This window comes from Heptranchias perlo, unplaced genomic scaffold (genome assembly GCF_035084215.1).
Source record: "Heptranchias perlo isolate sHepPer1 unplaced genomic scaffold, sHepPer1.hap1 HAP1_SCAFFOLD_63, whole genome shotgun sequence".
NCBI classification, from domain to species: Eukaryota; Metazoa; Chordata; class Chondrichthyes; order Hexanchiformes; family Hexanchidae; genus Heptranchias; species Heptranchias perlo.
The window spans coordinates 2,802,100-2,816,336 of NW_027139655.1; the positions used below are offsets into that span (position 1 = coordinate 2,802,100).

Here is a 14,237-nt window from a genome sequence, read left to right on the forward strand (position 1 = left end):
TCCAAGGATTCCTCCTCCTCCCAAAATTTATCTTTCGACATCTTCATGTTACGGCATTTGCACAAAAATAATGCACTAGAGAGAGAGAAATAAGGAATGGATTAAAAACAAAGCAAGAGATGAAAAAAGCACAGCGAGAGCCCAGAGTTCCCTCACACTCACACTCACTCACATTCATTCCGTTCCACAGGCAATCTCTCAGCAAACACCATTGATAAAATCCCCAGTTACAAATCTGAGACTCTAAAGAGAAGAGAGGAATGTTGGGAGAGAGAGAGACACACACACTCGGGACAGACTGAAGAGCGCATGTTGTTTCACTCTTTCTCCAATGCAAGTTTCCAGGTTTTCTCTCCTGCTTTCCCACTCACTCATTCCCCCTAAAAGGTGCCGGTCTGACTGTCTGTCCTGGTCAATGTTTGCTGCAGGGTCCAAACTACCCCGAGTTCGTTTTCTCTTCTGTTCCTGGAACAGGGAACAACAAGGTGAACGAACTTTCCCTTTGCTCTTTTCTCTTGTTTTAATTAGCAGTGGATAAAAAGCCTGTAGTTTGTGGTCAACTCACAGTTTGTGACTTTTTCCAATTAGCCAAAGTGTTCAAATGAATTCATATCATTTAAAACAGCTGAAGCAAAGAACTTAAAAAAAACCAAATAGACAGCAAGATCCCTCACTCAGTTACAGGGACAATCTCTCAGCAACATTCATTTACAGAGAAACAAAGCCCAGTTTATAAAGTAGATAAATGTAAAGATTGAGAGACAATCTTTATAGACATAACAACTTGTATTTATATATTACAGCAACTACAACAACAACTTGGATATATAAATATATATATTTACACATTACCACTACTACATGGCCCAGATAAGGGTTGTGGGGAGAGAGCTGAGAGGGAAATGAGATCACCCATTCAAAGAGTTAGCGCAGGCACAGTGGGCCGAATGGCCTTCTCCTGCGTTGAACCCACTATGATACCATGAACAACAACTTCAAAGTCTGGGACAGGAAACAAGATAGCCGCCTCTACGGCAGACATCATACTGAGGGGCAAGCTGGATATCATAATTGGAGCCAAGGTGGCCATCTTATTGGGGTCAAGGTAACCATGTTAAACAAAATGGCTGCCCTGAAGCTTAAACAAAATGGCTGCCCTGAACCTAAAAGTAAATGGCCTCCAGTAAGGCAGCCATCTTCATGACGGGAGGGGCGGCCATCTTAGTGAGGGACAAGGAGGGCATCGTCAGCAAAATGGCGGCCATGAAGTTCATTCAAAATGGCTGCATTGTACCGGAAGTAAAATGGGCAGCAGTCAGGGTGAGGGGCAAGGTGGAGCTTGTTGTGTTGAGAGAGACGGAGGGGGTTCATTTGCTGTTGCTGTTATATCACTGTTGCACTATAGTTAAAGATACAAACTGTGTGAAACTCGCATTGGCTGGTGTTTAACACAAAGACAGCGGTGCAGTGAGGGAATTAAACACCAAAAAGTGAATTTCAGCAAAAATTGGATTAGCATTTGGTTATTTGGACGTAATGCTTTGGAGAAGGAGAGACCAGACATTTGGAGGGAAGGTCCAATTAGCCATTTTGTGTCGAAAATGTAATTCGAGCTTCTATTGAATAAATCAGAGTAAAATTGGACTCAATCTGAATGTAGTTCTGATCTGGGATTTGGTTAATTTCTCCTTTGTTCATATTTTTCTTTAATCTGAAACAGTAACAGTATTTGTAACAATAACAGATCAGGAGAGTGCTGCGGGACCCTGTCCAGTTTAGTAACACAGCAGAAGGGGTAAGAGTACATTGTGATTTATTACAGAATCCAGCAGCTCACTGGGAAAGTTACACATGGTCCAGATGGAGGAGCAAAAAGGTGCAAAGTGATTTTACACTTTAATTTGGGGCAATGACTTTTTATCTCCACGAAATTTAATTTTACATTTAACTTGATGAGCTCTTTTTCTTAAAGAAACTTCAGGCACAAACCATGGCTTCATAAAGAAAACAATCATTTATTATTATTAATACACTGGAAAAATTGGCATTAAAATTTAAACAGCACCTTGGGTTTATATCTGATTTAGAATTGCTTTAGCACCAATAAAACAACACATTCTGAATTCCTAAAATGCATCACCGTTTGGAAATCAAATGTCTATCTTAGAATAAGCCCATAATGAAAGTTATATCCTCATGGTTGGCTCAAGCCTGCCAGGAAGATTCCAGGTATTTTGATGGATACAGGTGTAATGTAGCGAGGCTTTCTCTTGTATCCAGGTCATCCGCTTCACAGGCAATCTGTAAACCTGCATCATGGCAACAAGCTGGGAGGCAGCGGGTCGTCAGGAAAATTCCAGGTGAGGTGGTGCTGCCAGGAAGCGAAAGGTGAGGTTGGAACAGTTATGGTGGATCTGTGTCTCTCTCCACTCAACTTCTGCCCAGCTTTTAAACAGATTTTTAACACAGAATCACATCTCTGGGACGGTGACTTATCAACAAAAGGTTCATAAAAATACAACCCACGATTGATTGACATTTCACTTGTTTTCTCACAGTGTCCACAACGTAACCGAGTTAAGTCGGCAGATGTTCAAACCAGCTCTCGCCCTCCTGGAATCGTTCTTATTGCTATGGTGATCTATCCTCTGCTGTGTGATCTTTTACAATACGTCATTAACAATCCTTTTTACACACCTTCCACCTTTGAAGAGTCCTTTTCCGAATGACATGCTGAAGCCGATTTATTCTCAGGCTTTCGTTTATCAGATGATTTTATACTACACAGAGCAGCTGGGAAACTCCTCCAGTAAGTAATGGTCAGGGTCAGGTACACAAGGCTGAGTGACTTTATTGTGCAGCCTCCAAGCATCACCTTTACAAATGTCAAAATTAAATCCACAAGAGTGTTACCCCAGAACAAACATGAACTGTCTGGCCTGCTTCATCTGCTGCTGTTCTGCTGGTCAGCACTTTCACACACTCCAGGCTGATTACACAGTTTGTTTGGTTATTTAATGCTTTCTGTGTTCTATTCTCACTCCTGTCTCTACCCTCCTATCTCTTTATGTGTTTGTCCGTCTTTCAATGTATCTGTTCTCTGTTTATGTCGTTTGTCTCTGTTTATTTTCTGCCTGTTTTTCTATCTTATTATTTCCACTTCCACTTCCATCACTTTGTAACTTTTTGTCAGTCTCTCTCTGTCCTTCCATCCATGTCTGCTTGCTCTCTCTCATTATATAGATGATTTCTTTCACTCTTTATTTTTCTCTCCTTTCTTACAAACTGTCTTTATATCTCTCCTTTGCCGAGTAGCTCTGTCTTTCTCCCTCTATGTTTCTCTCTCTCTCTGTGTCTCTCTCTCTCTATCACACACACACCCCCTCGCTTTTATGTGAATCTGTCTGAAATTTTTCTGCGCTTTTTTAATCATTATATTTCTTTTGTCCCTGTATTCTCTCCCCGTCTGTCTAAATCGCTCTCTTTTTCCCCCTTCTCTCTGTTTCTCTCTCCCGCTGTTTGTGTGTGTCTCTCTCCCTCCCCTGTCTCGCTCTCCCTCTCCCTCTCTTTCTCTCCCCCACCTATGTCTCTTTCTCCCTCTTTCTCTAAATCTCTGTCATTTTTTTTCTCTCTCTCCCTCTCTCTCTCTCGCTCTCTCCTTTTCCATTTATGTGGACTGTATCCATTCTGATCAGGCCCACAGCAGCTACTTTTGTTACCAGCTTTTCAAAATTTGCCCGGGGGCCAATTGGTTGAAGTCCAGCTGAGCTCTTTAGAGCCGCCATTTCGAGCAACAATTCATGTGTCGTCTGCAGAGTAAATCCTGGCTCAATAAGAAAGATTGTCAATAAAATATATCAGAATCTGATTTATGATCATTTCGTGATTCTGTGCTGCTAATATAAAATGTACTTTCAATTCACCAGGAAGTGTCGGGGATGGAGTATGAAATGGGATTTAGTTCTAGTGCTTGAAACCCTTCAGCTCGTTCTATGATTTCACTAATTTAACAATTAAATTGAATGGGTATTTCACCGCGTTCTTCAGCTCCTCTCTGAATTTAGTCTGAGTCAGGACATAAATACACGTGTTTGTGCAGGAACTTAGAAGCTGCAGCAACTTTGCTGTGTGTTCTGTGAGCAAAACAGGGTCAGTGTAGGAGTAATAATACCGAATGTCTGCAATTCGCACATAAATGTAAAAGACAACCCATGTCAGCCACAACAGTATAAAACTGCCCGATATACTGAAGAGTAAAATGATGGATTTCCTTCGGTTCTCCATCTCTGGATCACTCTGATTCTCTCCATTGCTGCAGCCCCGGAGTCCCCTGCGGACTCGACTGGACATTAAAATGCGCCTGACTGTCAGAACATTGAGCAGTAAAATCAGACAGAACGGGATAAAAGGGGTTAAAATGAGGTGAAACATCTCAAATGCTGCCCATGCGGGGGAAGTACGGAAGATCAATTTAGTCACACAAAACCAGGGAACATTATCAATTATGATGTGAGTTTCAAGTGTAAAATACCAGGGGACATTCACCAAACAGCCCAGCACAGTCACTGTTCCCAGAACCACAGCCGCCGTTCTCTCGGTGCAATATTTAGTTTTCAGCTTCTCACAACAAATGGCCACAAATCGATCAAAGGTGAAAGCGACCGTGAGCCAGACAGAAACATTCGCGGTTACAAAACCCAAGAATATAATAAAACTACACACGGGAGTAATGCTCAGGAATGACCATGAGAGATACAGCTCATTAATCCATCTCAATATCGGATCAGCGATAACGACCATGAGATCGGCCACTGCCATTCCCACCAGGTAGACACTGATACATTTGGAGAGACCGCACTTTCCTCGGGACAGGATCACAATCGCCACCAAGTTAACTGCATGAGAGAGAAAAGGAAGCAGAGAAATTACTGATCAGACCTGGAGTCAAAGCAGCAGTTTGAGAGGATCTGGCGTGAAATTTCCAGCTTTGTTGCTGCATCGAAGGGTGGAAAGTGACTCATTGACCTGGCAGCGCTTTCGGGCAGAGAGATGTTTTCAAACACAATGATCAATAATGAATTGGGAGATGGATACAGAAAGTGAATAAAGTGAGCACCGGATCTCGTGGAAGGGCTGAGTGAGGGCACAGTGCCGTGGGGAAGGGAGAAGGGGTTTTACACACCGGGAATACAGTGGATTAAACCGGGTTTGGGCTCCAGACGGACGAGGAAAGAGAGGGGAAAGGCCGGGAAGGTGAGGGGACAGGGAGAGGTGCAGCTGGTTTATTTTTCGGGGTTAAGTGAGCCGACAGGGGCTGGCACGAAATGGGAAAGGCAGCTGGAGACCGAGCCAGTGAGTGAGATTGGGAGGGAGACAAGGAAAAGGATATGTAAGAGCTGGAGGGGAGTCAGGAGCAGATGGTTTCTGAAAGTGGACAAACTGAAGTAAGGGATGAGGAGACAGAGGATAAAATGCAGTGGGAGGAGAGGCTGGGATTCGGAGAGAGAGAGACTGCAGCAGAGTGTTAGAGGCAATCAAAACTACAGCTCCCACTAACACAATCCAACTAATACATTCAACAGTTCATTTCTGTGGTTATTGATGTCAGGGAACCTGTGTTGGGTGTAAAATATGTTCAATAAATTTACTTTGTACATTCAATTAAAATTAAATTGATATTTATTAATTAAATCAACCCAGTTGTTTATTGAATTCAGCCCAGCTTTAAAAACAGAGTATCCGAATAATTCATTACGATCAAGAAATTACTGATTCTATTCTTGAAGTAAATTTTCATTGTGTTTAGTTTTAAGTTGGAAAACAAGGAACATTCACAAAAAACAGACTGAGGACCTGACAGGGATATAAACATGAGGAGCGAGTCCCACAATAAAAACTCACCCAATCTGACCACTTCATAATAACACCTTCAAATTTCATTTTCTCTGTTTAATTGTATTGGATTTTTCAGCAGTTCATTCTGATGAATTATTCACACCACAGCCTCTCGCTTTCCCTCTCAGTCACCCTCTCCATCACTCACTCTACTCCCTATCTCAAGTCCATTTTTATATCCGATTAAATCCTATCATCCGGTGCCTGCATTCTGTTCACCAGCCCCGTGTTCCACCGATCCTATTCTCAGTCAGTTTGTTAAATAGTGAAGCCTCTGTGGAATAGTTTAATGTTTCTACAGATCATGCAATTCTCCACCTGTTCACCTGCACTGTTCACTTCATCTACAAATCATGGAATGAATAGAATCGAATGCCTCTCCCAGACAGATCTCACAATAATTGAGATTCCTTCTCCAGTAATTATAGGGTATAGGGATAGATAGCGGGATTGTTCAATTTACAAAACGCCAACATCATACTTATAACCTACAGGTACACAGAAGGGCTGCTGATTCCAACAGGGACAGTGCAAATTGAGACCACAAAACATCAAAACATTTCATTTTACAGTGAAGCCCAGTGACAGTCAGTGAATTCATCCACAGTGAAGCAGAGAAGGAGATGTGAAAGAGGCAGCAGTGAACTCAGTTCAGTAACCAGACATCTGAAGCGGCGTCAGATACACACATAATGAAATAATATTTCATAACAGTGATCACCAATAAATACATTGAAATCTCAGTTAAACTGAAGCATGTTATTGGGGAGGGAGGACATTCCGCTGCCTCATTGTAACACTGAGACCGTGAACTGTCTCATTATCAATCACTGAAAACACATTGATGAAAACATATTCCAGAACAGGTTAGTTCCACAACAAGAAACTGTTATCAGCTCCTGATGGTCTGATACCAAGTCTGAGCCCAGACACCTAATTCCAATACATTCAGTACAGAGAATAATGCAGTAACAATGCCAGTGTTGGATAGACAAATTCATGACAGATATAATGCAGCTCCTCAATACCGAAAGAGCAGAGACTTAACACATTCCACCATTCAACCAATAGAACAGAACAAGTGACTGTGAAAAATATGCAGGTACAAAAAAGAATTTGCCAAGTACAGCAGCAGAGTTAACACCGATTGACACCATTAACCGATGAGATAACGGCTTACCCGGAACTCCAATGGCTGCAAGAACAGGATAACAAATAAGTTCTATCTGAATTATTACTGGATATCCCATTTCTGTGAGAAGCACTGACTTCTGTTGGCCAGGAAACCACAGCTCCAGCAGGCACTCTGAGCTGATCCATTCCAACAAGCCCTGATTTATACAGGGGATAAGTCTCCACTGACACGGTTATACCCCTGATCATAGCTATTAGTTACAGTCAGTTTAACAAACACATTACATCTGCAGCTTTGACTCCACTGTAAATAATGTGGTGAATAAAATAAAAACATCTCAAAGTCCACGATATTACTTAATCTGACCTCTCTCAGGAATAAAGTTTAAATCTGTTCTCATACAGGACTGATCCAACAATAATAAACGGCTTCATTTACAGTTTTTATATAATTGTATTAACCATGTTCACTCCAGGAGATTCATTTATAAATGTTACCGATTCGCCGCAGTGTCGACTGAATCCAGGGACACAAGCAGACCCGTTTCACTCTGTTCCTGCAGTTTCCCAGTTAAAATATGAATTGTGAGTCTTTGACAGAAATGACTGTGGGTGATATTAGGGGACGGACACTGAACGTGTCCCGTTGACATTCCTCTCTCCGCTATTTTACTGCAGATGTTTGCCCGTTTGTTCCACATTGGTTAACGGCTCCATTAAAATTGGCCTCGTGTCACACCGAGCTCAGCTCATGACCCGATTTGACCTCCATCACAAAGGCCCCGTGATTCCCTCACACGCCTCCATTCCTTCCTCATCCCATTGACATTGAAACCCTCATCAATGCCTCTGTCCCCTCCAGACTCCATTCCTCCAATGCACCCCTGACCGGCCACCCAACCTCCAACTTCCATAAACGTGAGCTCGTCCAAAACTCTTTTTCCGTGTCCAACCAGCACCAGGTCCTGCTAGGACTCACCGACCCTCACTGGCTCCCAGTTCCTCATCGATTAAATTTAAAATTCTCATCCTTGGGTTTACATCCCTCCATGACCCACCCGGCCTCATCTCCATATCTACAGCAAACCCACCGTCACCTCCTCATTCATCAGACACTGACCTCTTTTGCTGGGACTACACTCACTTGGTTCCACTCACCTCTCTGATCATAGCCAGGAGAAGCTTCTCTTCCCAACCTATCACCGTTATCTCTCAAGGTTCAATCCTTGGGTCCCTCCTCTTCCTCATCTACATGCTGCCCTTTGGTGACACAGTCCACAGACATGGACCAGCTTTCGGATGGACACTGACAAAACCACCGCCTCTCTTGACCCTTCCAATATCTTTGTGTTGTCAGTCCCACACTTTCTGTTTGAGATGAACCACCAGTTCATCCAGGTAAAAATTGGAAAGTCATGATCTTTGGCTCCACAATCTACAAATCCTAGCCACTGATTCCATCCACACCCCTGTTTTTTTGTGATTGGTGAGTCGTTCACCAATCACCCAAGCCCTTACTGAACTGCATTGGATTCCATTCTGAGAGTTCTGTAGTTTATTTTTATCCGTTCTTACACGTAAAATCCATTAGGCCTCACCCCTCCCTATCTCTGTAACTTCCTGCCGTCCGACAGCTCCTCCAAAACAGTTTGCTCCTCCAACTGTGGTCTCTTGTGCATCTGCAGTCCATATCCACGTTCCAGAATGGCCATCCTAAACCCTTCCATCTACCTCTCCTCCTTTCAGGTTTCAGCCGTGGCTCAGTGGTAGCAGTCTCGCATCTGCGTCAGAAGGTTGTGCGTTGAAGTCCCACTCCAGAGAGTTGAACACATAATCCAGGCTGACACTGCAGTGCAATACTGAGGGAACGCAGTACTGTCGGAGGGAGCACCATAATGTCGGAGGGTCATAAGAACATAAGGAATAGGAGCAGGAGTCGGCCATACAGCCCCTCGAGCCTGCTCTGCTATTCAATATGATCATGGCTGACCTTCGACCTCAACTCCACCTTTCCACTCGATCCTCGATTCCATTTGAGTCCAAAATGTTATGGATTTCACTCTTGAATATATTCAATGACTGAGCATCCACAGCCCTCTGGTGTCGACAATTCCAAAAAATCACCACCCTCTGAGTGAAGGAATTCCTCCACATCTCAGTCCTAAATGGCCTGCCCCTCATCCTGAGACTATGTTCTGGACTCTCCAGCCAGGGGAAATCGCATCTACCCTGTCAAGCCCTTTAAGAATTTTATACGTTTCAATGAGATCACCTCTCATACTTCTAAACTATAGAGAAAATGGACCCATTCCTGTCGATCTCTCCTCAGAGGACAACCCTCTCATCCCAGGAATTAATCTAGTGAACCAACGTTGCACCTCCTCCAAGGCAAGTATATCCTTCCTTAGATAAGGAGATCAAAACTGTACACAGTAGTCCATGTGAGTTCTCACCAAAGCCCTGTACAATTGTCGCAAGATTTCCTTACTCTGGTACTCCAAACCCATTGCAATAAAGGCCAACATACCATTTGCCTTCCTAATTGCTCGCTGTACCTGCATGTTAAATTCCTGTGTTTCGTGGACAAGGACAACAAAATCTCTCTGAACACTAATATTTAATTGCTTCTCAACATTTAAAAAAAAATCTGTTTTTCAATTCTTCCTACCAAATTCAATAACCTCATATTTCCTCACATTACACTCCATCTGCCACCATTTGCCCACTCACTTCACCCGTCTATATCCCTTTGTGGACTCTTTATGTCCTCCTCTCAGTTTACTTTCCCACCTAGCTTTGCTTTGTCAGAAAAATTGGCTACAGAGATCAGTACTGAGGGAGCGCAGGACTGGCGGAGGGTCAGTACTGAGGGAGCGCAGTGCTGTAGGAGAATCAGTACTGAGGGAGCGCAGTGCTGTCGAAGGATCAGTACTGAGGGAGCGCAGTGCTGTCGGAGGATCAATACTGAGGGAGCGCAGTGCTGTCAGAGGATCAGTACTGAGGGAGCGCAGTGCTGTCGGAGGATCAGTACTGAGGGAGCGCAGTGCTGTCGGAGGATCAATACTGAGGGAGCGCAGTGCTGTCAGAGGATCAAAACTGAGGGAGCGCAGTGCTGTCGGAGGATCAATACTGAGGGAGTGCAGTGCTGTCGGAGGATCAATACCGAGGGAGCGCAGTGCTGTCGGAGGATCAATACTGAGGGAGTGCAGTGCTGTCGCAGGATCAGTACTGAGGGAGCACGATGTTGTCGGATGGTCAGTACTGAGGGAGCACTGTGCTGTCGGATGGTCAGTAATGAGGGAGCACTGTGCTGTCGGAGGGTCACTACTGAGGGAGCGCAGTGCTGTCCCAGGATCTGTACTGAGGGAGCACAGTGCTGTGGGAGGGTCACTACTGTGGGAGCATAGTGCTGTCGGAGTGGCAGTACTGAGGGAGCGCAGTGCTGTAGAAGGGTCAGTGCTGAGGCAGCACAGCAATGTCGGAGGGTCAATACTGAAGGAGCGCAGTGCTGTAGAAGGGTCAGTGCTGAGGCAGCACAGCAATGTCGGAGGTGCCAACTTTTGTCGGACACATTAAAGCGAGGGCCCAACTCCCCTCTCAGGCAGGTGTAAAAGATCCCCCGGCAATATTCAAAAAAGTGCAGGGAAGTTCTCCCTGTTGTCCTGGCCAATAATTATCCCTCAACCAACATTACTGAAACTGATTTTCTGGTCATTTATCTCAGTGAAGTGAATGGGATCTTGCTGTGTGCAAATGGGCTGTCGCGTTTCCTACATTACCACAGTGACTACACTTCACAATATCCTTCATTGACTGTTTTGGGACATCCTGAGATCTTGAAAGGCGCTATATAAAGGCAAGTTCTTTCCTTCTTTCAGACCTTCCATGAAACCCATCTCTTACTCCAAGCTTTTGTCATCCCTCCTAATATTTCCTTCTTTCGGGCCTTCTTTCGGGCACTATCACGTCCAGCTCTCATAGAATCATAGAATCATAGAATTATACAGCACGGATAGAGGCCCTTCGGCCATCGTGCCCGCGCCGGCCATCAAGCTCCTCTGCCAAAACTGCTCACTATTCCAGGATCATCCTGGAATGTAAAGATAACCCCCGGATTCTCTTCACCACTAGAAACCATCTTCTTAAACCCTCTCCCCTGCCCCCTCCACCCTCACCTCCAATGAAAAGTGCGAGTAGCTCATGGAATTCTTTGTCACTAAGATTGAGACCATCCGTTCAGCTGCCGCCCTTCCCCTCGCCCACCAAGCCAAACTTCCCCTACGGCTCCACTGCCCCCACACCCTGCCTTAGCCCTGAACTTATATATTTCTCTTGTTTCTCTCCTGTCTCCCCTCATACCCTCTCCGAGCTCATCTTGACCATGAGGCCCACCTCCTGCTCCCTCGAATCTATTCCCACTAAACTGCTGACCACCCGACTTCCCTTCCTGGGCCCCGTGTTAGCTGATATTGTTAACGTTTCCCTCACCTCAGGTACTATCCCACTCCCCTTAAAATCCTCCGTCATCCCACACCTCCTCAAAATCCCACCGTCACCGCTCTGTCCTTGCAAACTACCAGCCCATCTCCAACCTCCTTTTGCTTTCCAAAGTCCTTTAACGTGTTTTCAAGTCACAAATCCGTGCCCATCTGTCACGCAACTCCATGTTTGAATACCTCTGTGCTCGCTGACCTGCATTGGCCTCTTGTTTTCAAACCCCTCCATGACCCCGCCATTCCCTATTCTGTAACCTCCTCCAGCCCGACAACCTACCGAGATCTCGGCGCTCCTCCAACTCTGGCCTCTTGCGCCACCCCAGTTTTAATCAGTCCACCATTGGCAGACGTGCATTTAGCTGCCAAGGCCCCAAACTCTGGAATTCCCTCCCTTAACTTCTACGCCTCTCAACCTCTTCTTTTAAGACGCTCATTAGAATCTACCTCTTTGAACAAGGTTTTGGTCACCTGCCCTAATATCTCCTTATGTGGCTCGGTGTCAAATATTGTTTGATAATCGATAATTGGGAGGTTTTGCTCCGTTAAAGGCGCAATATAAATGCAAATTGTTGTTGTTGTTGATCATGGTTGATCTGAATCTTACCTCTATCTACCTGCCTTGGTTCCAGACCTTTTAATATCCTTGCCTAACAACAATCTATCAGTCTCATTGTTGAAATTATCAATTGACCCCCAGCCTCAACATCTTTTTAGGTGGAGTGAGTTCCAGATTCCCACTACCCTTTGTGTGAAGAAGTGATTCCTAATATCACCCCTGACCGCCTTAGCTCTAATTTTCAGGTCATGGCCCCTTGTTCTGGACTCTCCAACTACTATAATCAAATCCTTCAATCATCATAAACACCTCAATTAGATCATCCCTTAATCTTCTATGCTCAAGGGAATACAATACTAGTCTATGCAACCTGTCCTTATAATTTAAACATTTTTAGATTCGGTATCATTCTGGTGAATATGTGCTGCACCCCTTCAAAACCAGTATTTCCTTCCTCAGGTGCGGTGCACAGAACTGAACACAATACTCCAAATGTTGTTTAACCAGAGCTCTGTACAGCTGTAACATAACTTCTGCCCCTTCGAATTCCAGTCCCCAAGATAAAGACCACCATTCCCTTAGCCTTTTAAATTATTTTTTGCACCTGTGCACTCGCTTTCAGTGATTTCTGTACTTGGACCCTAAATCTCCCTGCTCATCCACAGTTCCGAGCTTCTCACCATTTAGAACATTCTCTGATCTATCTTTCTTAGGTCCAAAGGGGATGACCTCACACTATCCCACATTGAACTCTATCTGCCACAGTTTTGCCCACTCACTTAATCTATCTACGTCCCTTTGCAGCTTTCTGCTCCCATCTACGCTATTTACTGTGCCTCCTAACTTAGTGTCAACAGCAACTTAAGATTTTCAGCTGTGCCTTCATTCAAGTCATTGATAAATATAGTGAAAAGCCGTGATTCCAGTACTGATCACAGAGGGGCACCACTCGCCACATCCTGACAATTTGAGTACATATCCATTATTCCTATTCTCTGTCTCCTACCTACTGATCAATTCCCCATTCCAGCCAATAGGTTTCCTCCCATTCCATGTGCTCTCATTTAACAGTCCCTTATGTGGAACCTTGTCGAATGTTATCAGCATGATCTGTAAAAACTCCCACCAAACTCCCGTCTGCTGGGGGAGTGAGGCCTCCACATTGAGCAGCCTCCCACCTCGCTTTGACTCTGGAAACACTCCAAGCCAGGCCAACCCAGCTATTGACTTGTGTGCTCATGTGGCCCCATGAACGGGCACTGCAAGATCATGCGGGGAGCTATACCCATTTGTCTGAGGCTGAATTTGTTAAATCTACAGCATTGACTATTTTACATAATTTGAGCTGTAAGGTTGGTTTAGTGAACGCGCATTTCGTTCAACGAGAACGGGTGAGAGTGACGTCATTGGAAGTGGTGTCACTAACGCAGCCGTAGCTTTTTAACATGCGCTGAGAGTGATGTCATCGGGTGGCCCGGCGCATGTGGACGTCACGCGTTGAACTTTGGTCAGGGCAAATTAGAATTGCATAAAATCTGCTGCACAGAGACAGGCCGTTCGGTCCAAGTGGTCCATGTTGTTTTCCACAGGAGCTTCCTCACATTTTAATTACCTCTTCCCATTGAGTCGACATATCTCTCTATTCCCTTCTCCCTCATGGGTGGAAAATGCGGAGGTACTGGCCATAATCTTCCAAACATCCGTAGATATGGGGGTGGTGCCAAAGGAAAGGAGAATTCCAAATGTAACACCCCTGTTCAAAAAAGAGTGTAAGAATAAACCCAGCAATTATAGACCAGTAAGTTTGACCTCAGTGGTGAGGAAACTGTTAGAAACGATAATCCGGGACAGAATTAACAGTCACTTGGACGAGTGTGCATTGATGAGGGAAAGCCAGCGTGGATTTGTTAAAGGCAAATCGTGTTTAACTAACATGAGAGAGTTTTTTGATGAGGTAACAGAGAGGGTAGATGAGGGCAATACAGTGATGTGGTGTATATGGACTTTCGAAAGGCCTTTGATGAAGTGCCATACGGTAGCCTCATCATCAAGATTGCGGCCCATGGAACAAAAGGGGCAGTAGCAACATTAATACAGCATTGGCTAAGAGACAGGAAACAGAGTAGTGGTGAACGTTTGTTTTTCGGATTGGAGAG

General features: G+C 44.6%; 1 protein-coding gene across 1 annotated transcript in view; it reads left to right on the forward strand.

The window, feature by feature from the left end:
- The first annotated feature begins 1,173 nt into the window (after nucleotides 1-1,173).
- Nucleotides 1,174-14,237, forward strand: part of LOC137317682 (NACHT, LRR and PYD domains-containing protein 3-like) — a 36,532-nt gene continuing 23,468 nt past the window's right edge. The window contains exon 1 of the mRNA XM_067980852.1: nucleotides 1,174-1,320. Coding sequence (XP_067836953.1) covers nucleotides 1,174-1,320 — 147 coding nt within the window. The remainder of the gene's footprint in view (nucleotides 1,321-14,237) is intronic.